This window comes from Ylistrum balloti, unplaced genomic scaffold (assembly GCF_031769215.1).
Source record: "Ylistrum balloti isolate Yb309-2 unplaced genomic scaffold, AGI_CSIRO_Ybal_v1 Utg370294, whole genome shotgun sequence".
Taxonomy (NCBI): domain Eukaryota; kingdom Metazoa; phylum Mollusca; class Bivalvia; order Pectinida; family Pectinidae; genus Ylistrum; species Ylistrum balloti.
In genome coordinates, this window is record NW_026782222.1 from 148,163 (window position 1) to 169,557 (window position 21,395).

The 21,395-nt window shown below is 34.8% G+C and overlaps 3 protein-coding genes across 5 annotated transcripts; 2 read left to right on the forward strand and 1 right to left on the reverse strand.

The window, feature by feature from the left end:
• Window positions 1-1,268: 1,268 nt before the first annotated feature.
• Window positions 1,269-7,007, forward strand: LOC132553073 (large ribosomal subunit protein mL48-like). Its single transcript, XM_060217284.1, has 7 exons — window positions 1,269-1,328; window positions 2,153-2,238; window positions 2,841-2,895; window positions 3,394-3,524; window positions 4,740-4,842; window positions 5,662-5,751; window positions 6,768-7,007. Exons 1-7 carry the CDS (start codon window positions 1,317-1,319, stop codon window positions 6,861-6,863), a joined length of 573 nt encoding a protein of 190 aa, XP_060073267.1. The 5' UTR covers window positions 1,269-1,316; the 3' UTR covers window positions 6,864-7,007.
• Window positions 7,008-10,112: 3,105 nt separating this feature from the next.
• Window positions 10,113-11,090, reverse strand: LOC132553072 (large ribosomal subunit protein mL54-like). The gene is made up of 2 exons (XM_060217283.1): window positions 10,994-11,090; window positions 10,113-10,515 (listed from the first exon to the last, which is right to left on the reverse strand). Exons 1-2 carry the CDS (start codon window positions 11,088-11,090, stop codon window positions 10,220-10,222), a joined length of 393 nt encoding a protein of 130 aa, XP_060073266.1. The 3' UTR covers window positions 10,113-10,219.
• Window positions 11,091-11,340: 250 nt separating this feature from the next.
• On the forward strand, window positions 11,341-20,696 carry LOC132553067 (ATPase family gene 2 protein homolog B-like). 3 transcript variants are annotated; one of them, XM_060217274.1, is made up of 9 exons: window positions 11,341-11,425; window positions 13,237-14,492; window positions 14,901-15,101; window positions 15,554-15,709; window positions 17,214-17,423; window positions 18,296-18,532; window positions 18,864-19,004; window positions 20,077-20,199; window positions 20,508-20,696. In XM_060217274.1, the coding sequence occupies exons 2-9, from the start codon at window positions 13,260-13,262 to the stop codon at window positions 20,664-20,666; spliced, it is 2,460 nt and encodes an 819-aa protein (XP_060073257.1). In that variant the 5' UTR covers window positions 11,341-11,425; window positions 13,237-13,259; the 3' UTR covers window positions 20,667-20,696. The 3 variants fall into 3 exon arrangements, with proteins under 3 accessions (XP_060073257.1, XP_060073258.1, XP_060073261.1); XM_060217275.1 differs by lacking the exon at window positions 11,341-11,425 and adding an exon at window positions 11,507-11,566; XM_060217278.1 differs by lacking the exon at window positions 11,341-11,425 and having other exon boundaries at window positions 13,400-13,553; window positions 13,993-14,492.
• Window positions 20,697-21,395: the final 699 nt, after the last annotated feature.

Genomic DNA, 21,395 nt, shown 5'->3' on the forward strand with positions numbered 1-21,395 from the left:
TTAAACATAATGGTAATTAAGGCACGTTTTTTTACTAACCATTAAAGAATAACAGTTATTTTAGTTTTAGTTTAAACATATTATAAAATAACAGTTTCTCATCTATTAGAGGTAAAACTTCATCCAACTGACAACAAACTGCCACAAACAAGGTTCACAGGTAATAAGTTTCTTCATTTGACCAATAATGGTCAAAGAGAATAAGAAAAAAATCCAAAAAGGAAGGTGATATATATATATTGAAATCAAAATCATGTCATATAGGCATTTATCGTGAAAAAAAATCCGCAAAACAAGTAAATAAATGGATGAATGTAGTACACCAAATTCATGTTGTCATCAACTTGCCGTTCATCACACAAACTGATGACGTATATCGTACAACTTCTACTTCATCTTCAATTATCATCAGCATTCCCTTTCCCTGAAACTGTGCCACGAATCTGCAATGAAAACAAGTTTACATCTAAGACTTTAATTAAGTACAAATAAGGTGTCGTGTTGCCACAGGCTCCTCGAATCAAAAGGGCGGAGCTAGATTTTTTTCATCGGGAAATGAAAGAAAATATCGACAAATCAGAAAGCTGCATTTTGCGTTCAAAAGATGAAAAAAAAAAGGAATAAGTATCGGGTTAAATAATTGCCTTTACAGTTCAGTGTTGTATTGTTTTTAAAAATACGTACTGTTGATAGGTATTTTATTTTATATCGAAATACTTTTGAAGAAAAAATAAGCGTGAAAAATCTCAATTTTAGTTTTTAAGCTTATAAGATATGAAATGATTGATTGATTTCTTTTAATCAACATATTAATGTGAACTGTCATGTAAAACGATAACGAGCCATGATGATGATGACGATATCGTCTGGTGCATGTATACATGTAGATGTGTCTGAGTTTGTGTCTTGTTTATTGAAGACATTACAATCTTGAAAATATAAAGAAAATTAAAAAAAAAAAAAAAAAAACAGAAACGCTTTAGTTAAGTCACGGGTCAAGCAGTTCAAACTTCATCTTGATTGACTTGCTCTCACGTTTATGGTAGGTAGTGTCTATTTCTTATTATCCGTAGTAATATTGTTGTAAAATGACTACAGAAACAATACATATATAGTCTGATACGTTTCCGATGAGGTCCATTTAAATGTATCTAATTGTACATATTGCAAAAAAATTATCCAACGTATTGTGCAACTCGTGAGCAATAAGAATGCTATTCGAACGCTCCTATCATTTTCAGTCATGGTTACTTCCGGAAAAGATACTTCCGGTTACTTCTGGAAAGTGTGTAAAGCCTAGTTAGGCAGAAGAAAGTATGGTTACAAGGGTAAATATATCCCTATTTTTTAACCTCTTAAAGTTTATGCTTGATTCATGTGAAGATAACGTTGATCACGTAATACTTTTTGCAACCGGCATCCAAATGCACCATTTTATAACGTTTCACAGTTAAATTCCATAATGAGAACGTTTGAGGTCATTTTGTTACTGCATTGGCCAAATTGGTATCGAACTGAATATAGATTTGGCGGTCTGCTGAAATGACTAACTAAATCATTGGCACAGAGTACGTTTAGAATATTTTTAGAAACGTCCATTCAAATTTACATCATCTAAAAAAAGTTCCCTTTTTGTACAGCTATCCATTTTATACATGCCAGGTAGCATCCACTGACCACGCTACGCACAGAAGCTCGTCTACATGGTTTGATTAATAAGCTAGTGGCTATTAACGGTTGGGCTGTCAGATTAAGTCGTCTAGACAAGCCCCAATACACGTGTTCTCAGTAAAGATAGCAAATATAATAAAAAAGTTAGACACCTCCACAAGATTCTAGCTACCATAGACTGTCAATACATGCATATAGTAATATGAAATATGCGTGACTTTAAGTGCATGCAAGAAGCATATCTCACCATACAAGCATGTAGAAAATTAAATACAGATTCAGTAATTTTTGAAGGATTTTCCATGCCTGTCCAGAACACTTTCCAAAATGTTGAAAAGTTCAATAACTAAGAGGCATAGTGGATGCTCAGAATTGAGTGCTGAAGAAAAATCGTGAGCTAGAACCTAAATGTCTTGAGTACTAAAACGTCACTGCTGTATATATATGTTGTTATTAACATTTGCTTGTGTTTTAATTACAGGTGGGGTCATGTCTTCGAAGAGTCCTTCAACAGAATTTCCCTGGTGCTAGTTATGCATGTCCTCGTTGCGTGCAACATCTTCAAAGGTATAAGCACCAATTTATGATAAATGATTTAATAAGGGTTTCTTTGTTGAAACGATATCAGTTGATGTAGTGACTGAATAAAAACAGGAAATAAGGGGGAAAATCTTATAAAAATAGTAGCTCTCCCACTTTGAAATGGTAATGGGGATTTGGTTTGTTTTTTTATTTTTTTTGAAAGAAATGAATTATGATCATTTTGTTAGTACCTGAAATTCCCAGGTCAAGCAGTTTCATTTGCAAAGGTTGTAATTTTTTTTGTCTTTGTGATTTCAGTTTTTAAAATGTACATTTTATTTACTGTGCTGGTATAAAAATAATTCCTTATAAATACAAGTATGTTAATCAAATTTATATCATTATCCTTGAAATGAAACCAAACCAAATGATATCTTATCAAAATATTGATGCAGAATAATCAATTTCATATAGAAAGGAAGACAGTTTTTATTTATAAATGGCAAGTAATGAATAAGGATATGAAATGGGGAGATCACAATTTGTCATGGTGTGGAAATGAAAAAATAATCTCTGCCCTCATACTTGTGGGCATTTATTTATTGTCATTGATATATAGATAAATGACTCTAGTGTTATTGTTTCAGGTTACAAATCAGCTCTAGTAGTCATGTGAAAGGAATATGGGAACCAGAAGGGCTGGTACGTATTTAAATGTTGATCTGTATACTGTGTAACATACACTAGGAGCATACCAATAATCAAACACAATAGGTAAACAAATATTTATGTATTCTGTATATATATACCAAAACAGTATTTAATTATGTCTATTTGTTTTTAGCATTTTATACCATATTTGCAAGGAATCCTTAACACTAGACCTAGCTTAATATGTAATCGTGATTAAAACTCTATTTTGATTTAAATTTGATCATTATTTTTTACATGACAGTCAACACTCTGATATGTGTGTTTCATGGTCTATAGATTTACATGTAAGATTCAAAATAGATATATGTATACTTACAAAAGAAGTATTGGTACAGTTTTGGTGTGTAGGGAATCATTATCTGCATATTTCCATTTCTTTATCTATGTCATGTGCTATCAATAGAATTTCAGGTTAGTTAATACTCTAATGAAATACATTGTACCTTATACATTGAAAAATGTCTACAAAATTATTTTGATTTACAGAATAAAGGGCCTGTAATTCCAGAGTTTGAAACTATCAACATGAAGATGTTTTCTTTTGACTGTGCCCAGTTAGAGTCCTTTGCCAAATATGCTAAAACTCTGGCAAAAATGCTTGACATGGATGCCTTTATGTAAGTTCCTGGGATATTTCTTTCTTGCCCACTTTCATAAGATGGCAGGCTGTTTATACATCATCCTAAATCTGTGATTTATTGCCTGTCTGTCTGAAAACAATTTTTACTACCTCTGTCTCTTGTGAAGTACTTGATAGATCTTGCTCTGATATCACATGCAGACTTCCCTTGGTCCTTAGCTGTATAAAATTTGACAACAGATCAGACAGTCAGCCATATCTTTCAATGCAGAAATCTATGATTGCCATCAACCATTCTTTTTCCTGATCAGTCTTAAAATCAAACAGGCACAACTAGGGACAAAGGAAAACTAACAAATGAAATTTAAGAAACATCCATCCAGTGCTTCACAAGAAATAGAGATATAAATGTCTCATTGTCGAAATCCAAGATGGCCACCATTTGGTTATTTTGTTTTTCTGATCAGCCCCAAAATCAAACAGCCACATTTTGGGTCCAAGGGGAAACTATATATGAAATTTAAGAATGGTTCATTAAGTACAATGTACTACTCCAGAAATAGCGATAATAATTTCTTAATGTAAAATCTGAGTTGGCCACCTACTTGCCTTGTTGCTTTTCAGATCAGTCTGCAAGGACAATGTACACAATGTACAACTAGGGACCAAGGGGTCCATATAGATAAAATTTGTGGAAAAAAAAAAAAGAAAAAAAATCTGTCTAGTAGTTTTCTAGAAATAGCAAAAGAAATATATTACAGTCAAAATCCAAGATGGCCATCTGCTTTCTTGATCACTCCAGAAATGGAACATTGCACATCAATGGAAAAAGGGGTCCTAAATTTGAATAAGATCCATCCAGTTCATCTTCCGAAATAGTGATAACAAACTACAATGTATTACTGTTTAGATCCAAGATGGCTGCCTTTTGGTCTTGTTTTAGGATCAGTCCTGAATATGGAACAATGCACAACTAGGGACCTAGGGCAACTACATATGAAGTTTTCGAAAGATCCATCTGATGATGGTGGAGTTAAAAAACTAACTATTGCTATCAAAGATGCAAAAGACAATGGAGGATTCATGTTATTTCCAAATGATCTGCTCTGAGTATATTCTTTGTTAACAGTAATCATAATTTTGTTTGAATGAAATTCATTATGAACAGGTTTAGAACCACAAACATAACAATAATGTACCATTTCTTATATGATAATGGTTATCTAAAGTTGTCTTTTTTTTTTTTTACCAGGTATCCTGTTCCACGACAGACCCAAGCTATAAAGACATATAAACCCTATTCAACCATTGTAAATAATCAGTACACACTGGACAGATTTGAAAGAGTGGTACGAGTAAGTATTTACTGTAATAATGTATACAGTGAGTGTTAGCTTTTGCTGCTTTCTCCAATATCTCTCAACTTCGATAGAAATGATCATTTTGCAACACTCATAGGGAATTAATTTTTATTTATCTGCATGGAAAGATCATATCTTCACAATTTTTTCTGGTCCTCACAATAGACTAGGTTAAGTCATCATTGCAACAGATTTGAAAAATATAGCTTCAGGTTTTGGTTCTTTAATGGAGCTTGAAGTTTTGACCCTATATTGGAGCTTGGGGTTCCAGGATATATATTTACCGTTTATACAAAAGTATTTGTAATGTACCAGTGAGTAATATCTTGGTATGATTGATATTAGTTACAGATTGCTTTGGTATGTTGGCCCATATTTACCATACTGATAACAGATATCAAAGACACATGCATGAGTTGGTGTGGACATACTGTGTGTAATTAGAGCTGTCATTCAAAGAAAGTGAATATCCATGTGTTACAAGTGACAGTCATTGGGAATTTTGGAGTATTTTACCATGTTCTTGTATACAAGTTCAATGTATTGGTGTTAATAATCTTGTAAAGGTCACATAAGTAGTTTGGTTTTTCTTTGCTTCAGTCACAGTATGTTTATAATGACCATGAAATCAGAAATAGGGAACCACAGAGTGTCAGCACTGCATGTTCATATTAAAATTATATCCATTTACCATAGATAAGGTTTAAGTATTTTGTACGATTCATCATTTTCTGTTTAGGCCTTGACATCCAGTGATTTTCACTCCTTGAGATATTAATCTGTATTAGTTCACATTAACATTTCTCCTTGTAGATACACGACCTGCCTTCTACTGTGTTACCAGTGTTTATAGAGTTAATGCGTAAAAATATTCCAGCAGGTGTAGATATTGAATTTAAACAGGTAAGATGTAATATTGATAAATTTTCATGACATGCCATTATATAAATCAACCTGAAAAAAGTGTAATTTATAAGACAATAAATGCAATCCAGCACATGACAATTATGATGTTAATTAATTGTAGGCTTAGAAATGGTGACAATTTGTCATGAAAATGGTTTTTCTACTTGGCAGATTACACTGTCATAAAGAATCATTTATCTTAGTTTAAATCAAGTTATAAACATCACAACATAGCATAATGAGTAGGGAATAGAAATATCAGCATTGAACTGTCTTTTTTGGCATTCATAGCCGTAATAAAAGACATACAATATAACAGGACAGTTCAGTGCTTTAATGACACTGTCTCACATATATTGATTCATACATTAATTCGTGATTTGAGTTGATTACCAAACTAGATATCTGAATTTCTCACAATACTGAATTCTTCCTCTCCCTCTTCCTGATCAAGATGAATTAACAGGTGAAAGATGCAATAATTGAAACACAGTATAGCGTTAGCTGTTATAACTATAAATTTGATTTTTAAACTTAAAGATGTCTACATTGTTCAGACAATCTGAATCATTTAATCATCTCAGGATGTACAATTTGGTCACTGTGATATATTCAGGGTCATATCAACATTAAATTTTCTACAGGAATGCTTTGAACAGTTTTTGTTTGCGACGATCAATATAAGTATTTATAAGATTATGAAATTATGAGGTGCAGGTGATTGAAATCATATGAAGATAAGCTCATTTGACTAAACTTTACCATCGCAAAGGTGAAATGTCCAGGTCATGTTTTCTATTTTTTCGTTCATAAAAATTATCAAGATATAAAAATAGTATGGTCACAGTCACAATAAACTCATTGTTAAATTTTCTTTATCAGAACTGGTAGACATTCGGTTGTCCCTCACTCCCACCCGACCTGCACCACACACACATAAAACAAAACACAAAATTTCTTATATATTAAGAAACCCTGATGATAAGCTGTTGTTGCATCGTTTGTTTTTTCAGCACACAGAAGAAGATGAAACTGTCCGATACATGGGTGATCAGGAAAGAAAACAGTTGCTGTCTGAATTAGAGGAATTATCTGTAAGGAGAGTGTGACGTGCCTATGACCATGTTTATGACATCCATAGTTGGGACACCTGAATGTTTGTGTGATAGTAAACTTTGTATCATATATAAAAATTGTAAGATTTGTAAGATACCTATTCATTGAAGATAAATAAACATCCTGAATGATTATAATTTTATCTGACTCTCTTTTATTTTGTTGTGGCATGTCCTGCTTTTTGTTGACAAACAGATGGTTCTCATCATCACTAGAACTTCTGTCTGACAATCGTATTATACAATTTATATATACAACACAATACATGTGCCTTTGTGATTTGCCAGTATCCTAATTTGTGCTGGATACAGATACATTTAGTCAGATTATTACACCCTGACAGATTTCTCTGAAAGTCAATAGATATGAGTAATATCACCTAATATGTTTGACAGTTTTATAAACCCAAGTACTTAATGGAGTTCTTCATTGTGTGTTAGCGTTGACCTAAAATTTCAATTTCTAAAACATGAGTTAAGTACAAATTAGGTTGATAAACGCCAATTATTCCACAATAATATAAATTTGTATATAGAAATATGTAAAATGTGTTAATGTTTCATTATTATTATTTTTTTGTATATCTTTGCTATCTTTCTTCGTTCAATGATCTTAATGGTCAGGATGACACTTGTGTTTTGGTCATTTACGTTGATAAAACAGATACAAAGTTAACAGTACTGGTACTTTTAAAACGTATACAAAAATTAAAATTGCACTTGGTAAATGGTTCAACACAAACATGAAATTTTAGAAAGATTGATGCTGTATGCTATGTTGCCAGCCACTAAATGTAGAATTTGGCTTAAATTTTGCTCTAAAACACTACTCTTCATCAATGCCTCAGCATATTTCAACTAAGTTCAATTTTGTCTGAACCATTACTTTGGGATGTCAATCATTTCTTAAGCTTAAAATGATGATACAAGCCCAGGGACTGGGGTCAGGGCCCGTAATGGGGAATTCAGCTGAAATTTTGTTTTCCAATGCTAGTATTCCTAAATGCACAGGTGAATTTCAACCAGATTTATTTTGGAATGGTGATAATTTCTAATACGGATGATTTGAAAGTCAGATGACCATTAAAGCCATATGATTCTTGTTCACAATTTGTACAGGTCATGATTTGAAAATGTATCATCTGAGTTGGTCACACTGTGTATTCCATATGACACATATATATGAAAACAAACTTTAAACTTTAAATACAAGATTTCTGCCTGGAATGCAACCACTCGGTGATTGATCTTCATATCCACAAATAAAATGGTATTGTACATTTACATTGTACTTGTTGATAACATTGAGAATAACAAAATACAAAAATTAACAATACACAACTAAGGACTCGCTTAAGAAACCTGTGTATGAAATTTGGGGATGATCAATCCAGCACTTCTCAGAAATAGTGACAACAATCTATACTTCTCAAATTCTAAGATTATGAATTGGGATATTTTATTTTTTCTGATCAGTTGCAAAATCTACAGTGCACAACTATGGATCAAGAGCTACATATGTATGAAATTGGAGAATGATCCATAGAGTCCTTCTACAGTCATAGCAATAAATGTAAAAAGTGTTTGACGATGGTGGATTAATTTAAGAACCAGTACACAACCGTCAATAAAAGGAAGCCTTCCACGGGTGATGAAATGTGTACATTTAATTTATAGTCATGTGCCATATTTCAAGCCGTATAAAAGCCTTTATATATGCTGGCAGAGTATATGCAACATTTACATAATTAAATGGTAATTCCAGAAGGTCTTCTAGATCTGTCCGTACAGGTCAAATTTGTCTACATCATTATGCCATGGAGCCCTGCAAGGGCATTTAAGTATGTTACCATCAAGAAAGGGATTTAAGATCACGTTACATCCAGTCAATAACCAAAACTTCAAAATACTGTAACAGAGGTCATTATTTTACTTCAATGCCTCCCCTAGGATTCACACCTAGGACCTCTTTCTAGTCTGATGACAACTGATTGTGCCTAAGAGAATTTGTCCCTAGTCACGCATTGTGTGTGGCTGAAGTTTTACTAGGGCTATAATACCAATCACGAAAATATGATACTTGATTCCATGGCATGGTTATAAAATCTATGAGGTTTGAAAATCATCTGTTGAAAACCAGAGTACATAAAGTAAATTTAGGGCACTTCCTCTTTTAAAAACACAAATCAGAAATGTTGTTCAGGTAGACATAACTATCTCAGATTGGTTGAAAACTGTGGTAGAAAATCTGTGGACAAATAGAAAAAATGACAGATGGAAGAACAGACAGACACTGCTATTCCATAATCTGTCTCATCAAATGTTTTATCTGGCATGTAAAACAACTTGTATTACTTTAAGCTGTTTAATTTGTATCAAAAGTCTGATTTATTCTGGTTTGATCTTTGAAGAGACTGCTAAAATTACCCTCATTAATTTGATAGTTGTTTGTTTACAGAATTTTCATATTTCTGTATTGAAAATTGTGGAATACTTTTTCTGTGTTCATCTCAATTGCAAAAAAAATGGAGATAGCAATTAAGAATATGACTTCAGTGACATGTTTAATTGAGTCCTAGTTGTGAACATCTGAACAACACATTTCATGCTGATGATGAAGGTGTCATGCTATTTGTGTTGATGGTGGAGGTATCGTGCCTTGTGTTGATGGTGAAGGTGTCGTGTTTTGTGTTGATGGTGGAGGTGTCATGTGTTTTGTGTTGATGGTGGAGGTATCGTGCCTTGTGTTGATGGTGGAGGTGTCATGTGTTTTGTGTTGATGGTGGAGGTGTCATGTGTTTTGTGTTGATGGTGGAGGTGTCATGTGTTTTGTGTTGATGGTGATGTTGTGCCTGATGTGTTGATGGTGAAGGTGTCATGTGTTTTGTGTTGATGGTGGAGGTGTCATGTGTTTTGTGTTGATGGTGAAGATGTTATGTCTTTTGTGTTTATGGTGAAGATGTCATGCCTTTTATGTTGATGGTGAAGGTGTCCTGTCAAAAGTCATATAAGGTAATTGTAGCTGCAGATTACATGTCAATATTTTGGAGATGAGTCCTTGAATTTCTTTCCAGCCAAAGATCCATCATTAATATGTTCTATATTATAAATCATGTCCCTAATAGTGGTACACTAATTTCTACAATGTCCAAAATTAGTGACTCCCTGTAAAACTTCAATACTTAAAAAAACCAAGTCTGGTAACACCCAATCCCCCCCCTAGAAAAACAAAAAGACAGAAACTTCATTTTGTCAAACATTTCATATGCAATTGTACATCATTCCAAATTGATAGAATCAAACCTATCACATTCATTACTACAGTCATTAGAAAGATGAAAAGTTCCTCTTCACATAAATCTCTTTACTTGTCTTTTAGCTTGCAATTTTTGTTTAGCATTTTTTTCTCTCAGAGAAATTTTTTTCGCTTTTGCCCAGTATTCGTATGATCCATACTCCAGTTCCTCAAGGTCAGGTGCCTTTCTTTCAATACGAAGCTCCCACAACCAGTCTGGGTATTCCTCGTCAGGCTTCAGCTGAATTTCTTCGCCCGTTTTATATATGTTGCCACCACACAGGTAATTAACAAGTTTGTGTGGATCTTTTTCCACTTCAAGATTCAGTCTAGCCACTTTAATCCCAGTCGCTGTCAAAAAAGTAAAAATATAATCTCATAAAAGAATTGCCATATACAAATTTTTTCAACAACCTGTGCATAAGCAACAGTCCTGCACTTGAGGGATAGTTACTGTTCTGCTTCCAGAAATCAAAAGTTGGACAATTCAAAATAAAATGCATGTTAAGTTCCTCTAAACATTTGCAACAAGAAAAGTTGTCTTCGACATAGGTTGTCTTCGGTCCACAGGTTTCTAAGCTCTGGAACAGATACGTATGAGAAAAAAAGGCGCTATACTATACTATTTTATCACTACCTCTCAAATGTAGGGCCATTACTCATATACTGGGTTAATTAATATCGTGCTACACATATCTGTGTGTAACCCGTCACCGCGAGGGAAGCGGATCCAGGTATCCCCTAATGTATTCTAGATCTACCACCCCATCTCCCGCTCGCCATCCCCTAACTGAAAATAAATATGGAATTTTCAGCAGTCGTATCTAACCTTTTGCGTATGATGCTGTGATCATGTTTACATTCTGCAAGCATCTTAAAGGACAACTTGTCGCTATTCGAAGGCATTTACATAAAGCGGCCGCCATGATGTGCCATTAAAATTTAACCTCTGCTAAAAATAGTGCATCGTATCAATCACATTCGATTTTCAGGACATATGTATATATATCCACATCACAAAAATCTTTTTATTGTTAAATATTAAATGGAATACTTGCACAAATGTCATTGGGACTGACAGTGACAGTCGTTTTAAAGAGATATGAAATTGTATATTGGGGGAATATTTTCATGGTGCACCGACTTGTACAAAGATGGCTGCGCCCATGCGAGATTTTAGGGCATGGTAGGAATTAGCTAGCAGATTCGGGACAGATGGATCAGGGGTTCACCCCAGTCATTCTTTGAGGTTACACTTATAGTAAGTAAAAGGGGTTAAATTGGACTATCGATCTTAATGTGAGCCGTAGCACTGATCCATTGCTTTGAAGAAACTAAGGGGGATAACTGGTAGTATATGACCGGTTTTAGATGTCCAGCAACACTAAGCTACTTGTCATAGGTAAATATTATATTACATAGCAGTCAGCATATATGATGACGTTCGATGATACATAGTGCAACAGCTGTCTCTAAGTTTATGCAGATATATCTAGTATCGACTGTGACAAACAATAAAAATAAAAAATGATAAAATCAAAATATTGTATTTACAGCACTAGTGTTTTCTGATCGTTCAACTGGTGACAAATGAATATAGACGAGAAGGAAAAATTAACATATATAAAATTGTACAAAATGAACAACAGCCACCAATGGCGTTGTCTCAGACGATTGGTGCACTTCTTATACCTACTTGTATTGGTCTACAAAAAGGGCATATATATTTCACTTTTAAAGTGTTTTGTAAATTAAAGTCATGAATCATATTACCATCTTTGAATTTGCCATTATCTGTTCGACAAGGTAAACAACATAGTCTATGATCTGCAATTTGGTTTTAGGAAGGGTAGATGATCAAGTTCATTTACAACCTCACCAACAACCTAATATCCAGATTATAGATTTTGCCAGAGTCTTTAATTTGATAAGGTAAACCATATTTTGTTTGTCCAAAAGCTCTATGAATATGGCATTTAAGGACAGTTCAACATATGGAATCGGAACTGGTTAGCAGCTGGTAGGACATAAATCAGTGTGTTAGAAGGGGACAGCTTGACATCAGTGAGTGTTGACATGGGAGTATCACAGGGATCGGTCCTCCGCCAGATAAATCTCTTCCTCTTCTACATCAACGACTTGCAGGAGAATCTTAAGTCTGCCACCAATCTGTTCTCTAATGTCAAATGTACCTCATCATCACATGAGAAGATGTTGCAAGGACCCTAAAAGAGGATGTTGATAAGCTGGGAACAGTATTGGTGTAAGAGGTTCAATCCAGAAAAATGTTAAGGATCAATTACAAGAGGAATCTATCGAGATTGAATACCACCTTCATGGTCACACTTTGCAGGAGGTCCAGTCAGCTGTCTTCTTTGGTGTTACTGTAATGAATAACATCAAGGGGGGGGGGGGGGGGAAATCAAATCTTGGTCATCATCAGCATGAAAATCCAACTGAGTGACCTTTATTTAACACTAGGCCCAAGCACATCAACCCCAGCCCTTTTACATTACGATCCTCCCTTATTTTCTTAGAATCTCCATGGAAGTATTTAACACTATAGAGACTGTCAGGTTGTGCTTCTTTGAATTAAAATAATGCCTTTACATCTTGATATTAATGCAGCTAACCTATCAGAAAATGAAATGTCACTGATACATTGTACCGGTGGTATTCACTAACACTGAAATGTACATGTGTTACAGGGTAGTATAGTGCTTTACTATATTCAAGCAAAGAATAGATAAATGAGATACATCTCTGCCTGATAGATCTGACTATATGTCATATCAAATTTGTTGGCCCTTTGGCTTATTTAATAGTACAATGTATGTGTAGCACAATCAGTGACATTTTTATTATGTCTCCCAAAAGAATGAAGGGAGAAATTTTGTACTTTTTATACAATATCTTGTTGAGGACATAGCTTTTGAACTTTTAGAGAAATATGACGATGAATAATGAAAACATGAATGAGCAGTCCCCAAAAAATCATCTTTTATTGCACATGGCATGTGTATATTTTTTTACATTCACTTGGGGTATACGTCTTTTCTACTTTCACTTTAGGTATACTTCCTTAAACGATCACCATGACGGTGACAACACACGATGCCACAGTGATGAGGTGTGTTGCCCCAACAGCAGGATGCCCACAGACCTGTAGGATCAGTTTATCATTGATGGCAGAGTTGGGGGCAAATTTGGTCTCCTTTATCCAGGTCACCTCCAACCTCCAACAGATCATCTGTCGAGTAAGAGTAGCCGACAGTGCCTACAATAATTACATTGAATTTCATCCCACAGTGTTTCGTCAATGTCCAGAAACGAAAGAAAAGCCAAAAGGGAAGGAGGTGTCAATTTACACAGAGAATTGCAAGAAATGTGTAAGTGCACCTGATAACCAAGATCAAGAAAACTGGAGACAATCTACACCTTCTGAAAAAATGCTAACATTGTCATGTCAGAATGGTATTAATCTAGAACTGCTAACTCCAGTTAAAGTTGATTTGGTGGAAGTTCATATTGTGACAAGTATTGAACATGTGAAAAAAATGAAAATAAAATTGAAGACTAATCATAAACATTTAGAAAAAATGTGTAGTAATTTATTGCATAATTTTGGTGTAAAGGAAAACTTCATAATAGATTTAAAATTTTCTTCCTTGGCAAAACTTTATAATATTTCTCATTTAATAGTCAAACAATGTGAAGGAGGGGTTGGTAAACGGCAAGATAAAGTCTTCGTTGTTGGTGTACAAACAAAAGTCAATGTAACTGATATACATAGTACAGAACGTTTCACAAGTCAGTTATCTTCTATAGCAACTCCTTTGGGTGGCATAGAGGAAATTGCTGAAGAGCTTATAGAATTAGTTAAGATCCCTGCAGCATTGACAAAGTGTTTGGGTAATACAGCATTGAGACCTGTTCGAGGGTTGTTACTACGAGGACCGCCAGGCACAGGCAAGACTTCACTTGTCAAATATGTGTCATGTCAGACTGGTGCCCATCTTGTCACCATTAATGGACCAGAGGTATTTGGCTCCCGTCCAGGCCAGACAGAGGAAAATCTACAGAAGATATTTGAAAAAACAGTTCTGTTTTCTGAAGAAGGGCTTTGTATTTTGTTTATCGATGAAATAGATTCATTGTGTCCAAAGAAGAAACCAGGGGAGACAACCTCAGGCCAGAATGCATCTGGCTTGCTTTTGAGTTTCTTCGATAACCTCCATGAAAGTCTCTCATTGCTTGTGATTGGGGCAACCAACAGACCAGGATCTCTGGACCCCGCTCTGCGAAGACCAGGACGACTTGATAAGGAGGTATCTATATGATTCTGAAGAGATAATCTATATGCCTGGTGCTTGTCAGTGTTGATATAAACATGTATTATAAACAGGCATGATGGTTTTCATGTAATGCAATATAACTTAACCAGTAATTAATGCAAACAAAGTTCTTAGCAGAATACCTATATACTTTAAAGTTGTATTTTTCAAGGGTATTTGCCCCACAATTTCTTTCATATAATGAATTTAAAAATCAGTACGTTTGAACATTTTTTTTAGATTTCATTTGATCTTTTGTTGATCTTTGTTTGCTGGTCTGGTTTTGAATTACCAGTCTTTCAGTAGACAATAACATAAAAAAAAATTTGTTCAAAGCAAATGACAATCCATTTTGAAGTTTTAATTATCTTTCTGAACAGTGTATATCTTCCTTTGATGCAGATTATGATGAATATACCATCCTATCAACAACGGCTATCTATCCTTGATATTCACATCGGAAAACTCTCACTCGGAAATGACATTGACATCGAAAAGCTTGCTCGCATGACTAACGGTTATGTTGGAGCTGACCTGGCATCTCTGTGTCACGAGGCTGCATACAGTGCTATGTCTGACACCAAAGATACAGCAGGTTCTATGGTTAGTATGTCAACATCTTTAGTGTATTATCTATAAGCGTTTTTTATGGGAGGAATTATTGCAGACATTTACTTAAAGAAAGATTTCTTTTTACAAATATCATTACTACATACAATAAAATGGTTCTTTGCCTAAGACTACGTAGGCCGACACTCTAACCGACTGAGTTATTGGGACTCCCTTCCTTCAATAAGTCTAGAGGGCCAATTACATATACATGTTAACAAAAAAGGAGGGAAGTGGACTTATTAATGTTGGCATTTCTATGTATAAAACTAAAATAGATATGGTGGGCTTATTAACAGGCATAGACTTATTTCCAAATAGATTGGTATATTAAGCATTGTAAAAAATGTTAAAAAAATTTCAGTCATGGAATTTTCTTTAACAAGAGCTATAGAAAATGTACCGATAATAATTTGACTCTCTTTGTGTGTTTTTTTCGAATACAGCAGGACAGAGGTCATATCCGAATGAAACATTTCCTGTGTGCTGCCAAGTCTATCACTCCATCCACGCAGAAAGGTTCTGAAGGACTGATAGACACACCCCCAGTGGTCTGGGACGATATAGGGGGTCTAGAGGACACTAAGCTACAGATCAGACAAGTAAGATAAACACGCCCCCTCCAGTCACACGGTCTGTATAGATAGGGTTTATAGCTGGTTTCATCAGTTGTGTCTGTGTACAAACGTCAGTTAATAGTGTGTCTCATTCTATCACTTATTGATGTATTCATACAAAAAATACATACAGTTGTTGACATACATACTATATGATGATGACGTTACAATTTTTTACAGCATAGAAAGGTGGATCTATACCGACTGAAATGTTTGCTACTTTTTTTTGTGTTTTTCAATACTTTTGCTTGTAGTATTAAGTAGGACCAAACAATAGCAGACATTAACATTCATTTTCATGAAATATGACCAGTTTTGTGTAAGATGTCAACATTCTCTTCATTTTGAATGCAGCCATGATTGGATCTGGTTGTCATGACAATAATGAAGCTGATATATCAATACTGTACATAAATCCCCCAAAATCTAAAATGTAACCAAGTGCGTTCGACACGATATTCCACATCAGTGTATGATATCTAAATACCATAAAAAGGATTTTCTGTCAAAGACATTTGTGTATCAATATATATGTCATATTTTTGACATTCTCGATGGTTTTTGTGATGGTTGAAATACTGAAGAATTAGCGTTTATTGTATAACTTGCTCCTGTCCAACCCAGACATCCTTAATTATTCTAATCACAACAAATATCATTGAAATCAAATTGGAACAGAGACAATGAAAAGTGCTTTACGTTCTGTTAAAAGGTATTCTTTTAAAATGTAAAAATTGAGTCGAAATATTTCTGTGTAGTGCAGTTTTTAATTACATTTGCACCTAAATCTGGACATAGATCAAAAATGTGAAAGAATTTACAAAGTTTGTGTATTTAGTTTATTTTGTTACAAAATACTGATTATGGGGTGAGGTGTTGAGATTAATGACAAGTGTTCATGTAGTCTCACATGACAGACAGATGACCAACTGGGTACATACAGACTGCTTCTTAATCTTACATCTAAGTGCTAGCTGTGGACATAACTTATTGTGATATAATTATGAAACCAACAGTGCTATAAAACAAATCGCAGCGAAAGCCATTTTTATACGCCCGTCGAAAGACGAATGTATTATGGTATGGCGCTGTCCGTCCGTCTGGCGTCTGTCGTAAACTTTTATTTGTGCAGAGATCTCCTCCAACATTTTTCAGCCGATCTTTATGAAACTTGGTAGGCTTAATCACCATGATATGAAATTGTGTTTTCCTGAATGGGGTTTTGATTAGATGATTTGAATAAGAGTTATGCCCCTTTGCTCTTTTGGATATTCACGGGCGTATTTTGTTACGCTTTGCAGTACTCTTGTTTAATATATTTTTTGTATGTTTTGAGGTAAAAGAGCTACCTAAATCTAAATTGACATGTTTCTACTCATCATGCATCTGTGACCATCATATGGTTTCAATCTCAGTTGACAGATATGTTGTTTGTAGACAGGATGTAATCACATTTGAGTTGATATTTTGTTTCTCTATTTTCATATAGGCAATTGAATGGCCGATCCAGCACCCTGAAGCTTTCAAGAGGATGGGCCTGCCCTGCCCCAAGGGCGTCCTGCTGCATGGACCTCCAGGATGCTGTAAAACTACCCTGGTGAGGGCTGCTGCAACATCCTCAGGAGCAACATTCCTGTCCCTGAGTGGGGCTCAGCTCTACTCTCCTTATGTGGGTGACTCTGAGAGGAAGGTTACAGAGGTCAGTGGGCACAGTTCTAAAACTTTGTCATTCTGAACAAATTAAAAGTTTCTTGAAAAGTAAGAAAGTACTTTATAGGTTGCATATCAAATTTTGATATTTATTCTCTTTGATTCATGTGGCAGGATGTTTTTGTAAATCTTGAAGCAGTTATATTGTGACTAGAGAATATGTTATGATTAGGGACATTTTGGAAAAAAAATTTCAGGTTGGTAATTGCCAGTAGTATAGAATTTCTATTTAATCGACTACAGTACATTGTTCCCATCTTTGTATTTTTTACCCATTTTACCATCTTTACACGTTGGTTTTTACCTCAGTGTTCACAGGATTACAGTACCCTAGAAAAAAAATAGCTTGATTCCTGAAAATCTCATACACTATATACATTAGTGCTAGTGTGCATCCTACTGGCCGTTTGTCTGATGAAGATGGCCATTTAGCCATCTACACATCATATGTAAATCTTCTGCTAGTTGTGTATTCTCTGTGTAGGGACAGTTTGTTGGTTATTACCTAGTAAGCAAGAATAGAATATTCCACACTTATCTGGTTTGTGTGGCTGTTAATCTAATGAAAGAAGGAAAGAGACCCATATCACGCTTGAAATTTTCATTTCTTTTTATGGGAATAATTTAACAGACAATAAGTCTTATAACTAAGCCCATTCTTTGTATTGCTGTTCTGTGAAATTACGAAAAATGGCTGTACCCATTTGTCTTGCTTCATGTAATTTGTAAAATTAAAAGCAAAACCTATTTTAATGTAATGCAATAAGTCCATTCCTTTTTTAGTGTCAGACTTTGCCTGTTTCTCCCCTAGGCTTTTTGCAGGATGAATACGGAAGTAAAATTTATCATTTCTCTTGACAGATTTTCCACAGAGCACGAGCTGGAGCTCCATCTATCCTCTTCTTGGATGAGATTGACTCAATCATTGGTAAACGGTCAGACTCATCAAGTCAGCGTAGTGTTCAAGAGAGAGTCTTATCTACCCTCCTCAATGAGATGGATGGCATCGGAGTGAGACTGGATGACCAGGTGGTGGGCGGGGCCAAGGTCATGGAGGGAGAAGTATGTCCACAGGAAAGCAGTGATGGCAGTAGAAAGGTGGGCTTTCAAAGATGTCTTTATCTTTCTCTTTAAGATTGTCAACATAATATATATTTAATTTCAATATGTGTTTTGTTCTGTTTGGAAGTTTTATTCATGAGCTCTGTTTTGATATGATGAGTAGATATTTAATGGTATTATGTATACCAGATAAGACTCCTTTGCTATATAAAATTCTCCCTTCAATATCACTCTGTATTTCAGAACCACAGAAACTTCAGAACATATTTCTCAACATTATCAAATTAGAATCATTGTTAGTATTGACCATTTATGATGATGCCTTGCCTCTTTTAAACTCTTTCCTGTTTTTTTCATCATTTTACAGGTGCAGTCTGTTGAAGATGCTTCAGACAGGAGGAATGTTGTAGTTGTTGCAGCCACAAACCGCCGGGATCTTTTGGACGATGCTCTGGTCAGGCCTGGACGCATGGACCGAATTCTCTATGTACCTCCACCTGACACACAGGTGTGTAAATTAAGCTTGTTCTGAACACAAGTCCCTCTATTCATGTTAGTTGATGCAAGTCACTATGTCTATAAGTTGCTACTTGTCCTGTGTTCTTTTGTTATTACAAGTCCCTGTGTTTGTCTGTTATTACAAGTAACTGTTCGTCTGTTATTACAATCCCTGTGTTTGTCTGTTATTACAAGTCCCTGAGTTTGTCTGTTATTACAATCCCTGTGTTTGTCTGTTATTACAAGTCCCTGTGTTTGTCTGTTATTACAAGTCCCTGTGTTTGTCTGTTATTAAAAGTCCTTGTGTTTGTCTGTGATTACAAGTCCCTGTGTTTGTCTGTTAATCCAAGTCCCTGTGTTTGTCTGTTATAACAATCCCTGTGTTTGTCTGTTATTACAATCCCTGTGTTTGTCTGTTATAACAATCCCTGTGTTTGTCTGTTAATCCAAGTCCCTGTGTTTGTTATAACAATCCCTGTGTTTGTCTGTTATTACAATCCCTGTGTTTGTCTGTTATTACAAGTCCCTGTGTTTGTCTGTTATTGCAATCCCTGTGTTTGTCTGTTATTACAAGTCCCTGTGTTTGTCTGTTATTACAAGTGCCTGTGTTTGTCTGTTATTAAAAGTCCTTGTGTCTGATAGTTTTTACAGGACATTGGTCTGTTAGTTATTACATGTCCCTATGTCTGTTAGTTATTACATGTCCCTGTGTCTGTTTGTTATTACATGTCCCTGTGTCTGTTAGTTATTACATGTCCCTGTGTCTGTTAGCTATTACATGTCCCTATGTCTGTTAGTTATTACATGTCCCTATGTCTGTTAGTTATTACATGTCCTTGTGTCTGTTAGTTATTAAATGTCCCTATGTCTGTTAGTTATTACATGTCCCTATGTCTGTTAGTTATTAAATGTCCCTATGTCTGTTAGTTATTACATGTCCCTATGTCTGTTAATTATTAAATGTCCCTATGTCTGTTAGTTATTAAATGTCCCTATGTCTGTTAGTTATTACATGTCCCTGTGTTTGTTTGTCATTATATGTCTTTGTGACAGTCTTATATCTATGTGTCACTGTGTTGTAGGCCCGAAGACAGATCCTCAACATCTACACAAAACACATGCCAGTGCTTGATGTGGACTTAGATGGGATAGCCATGGCAACTGAGAATTACACTGGAGCAGACCTAGAAAGTCTCTGTAGAGAGGTAAGACAACAAACAATATTTAGCTGTGTTTATTTTTGGATATTGTCAACGAAAAAAAAAAAAGCCGAGGAAGTGACATCATATATTGGAAATATTTCTGCTGTTTTATAAACTTCTGTTTTTGAAGAATTAACTTCATGGCGATAGAAAAACAATTGTTCTCAAAGATCAGATGTAGTTAAGATATATATTTATATATATAATTATATACTAGTACATTGTCAAGGGATTGTGATTTGTGATATATCCATAGAAGAGGATATCACATTGTTTGAATCTAATTATTTTTTTGTTTTGCTCTTTTGCAGGCAGCATTAAAAGCATTAACAGTGGATTTATGTGCAGATGTTGTTAAAATGGAACACTTTGAAAGTGCTTTAAAACTTGTAAAGCCTTCTCTTTCTGGAAACTTGATACAGAAATCTCAACCATCAGTACCATGGAGTTTCTGTCCCAAGAAACATTGATGTTAAGTGTTGGATGATGTCATTAAAGCTACATATCTCAAATTCCTTGTAACTCTTATGTACATTTATTTATAATTCTTGAAATATGTATGGATAAATGAGCCAAAAAGGCTTTTATGAAGTTAAATATGGCAGTTCCTACTTCCAATATCAAGATATTTCTACTTGAGCTGAGGCAGGTATATCATGCATCATTTGTGGTACTCCATGTGTATGGGTGTCATATTTAACATTCATTTCTGTGAAAAAAAAAACATTTTCCACACTGCTGTGGATCAGAGATTGGTAACATGATAAAACTGATGTGACCTATGAATATGCTTAGAAATGTCTTATACATTTTTGTAGGGTCTGTGTTATGATCTCATTTTGTAAAAATGATTTTTTTTGTAATCATGATTTTCTTTGGAGTAAGATTTCTATACACATCACTGAAGGCATTTGATGATCGCCCTAGGACTTTAAACAATCACCAAACACTTAGTTTAACACATTCTTGGCTATAAGTTACCCTTGAATATTAATTATTTACCCTTGAATATTAATTATTTACCTTTGAATATTAATTATTTACCTGAATAGTAATTAGTTAGTTTTGGACATCAGCCTTGGACAACCAATATTTGACATGTTCCAAAACGTCATGAGTACACCCACTAAATACTCCATAGTTACATTGGTGGAGGGTGGTGTTTCTTGACCTGGTACACACTATGTTTTCCTAAAACT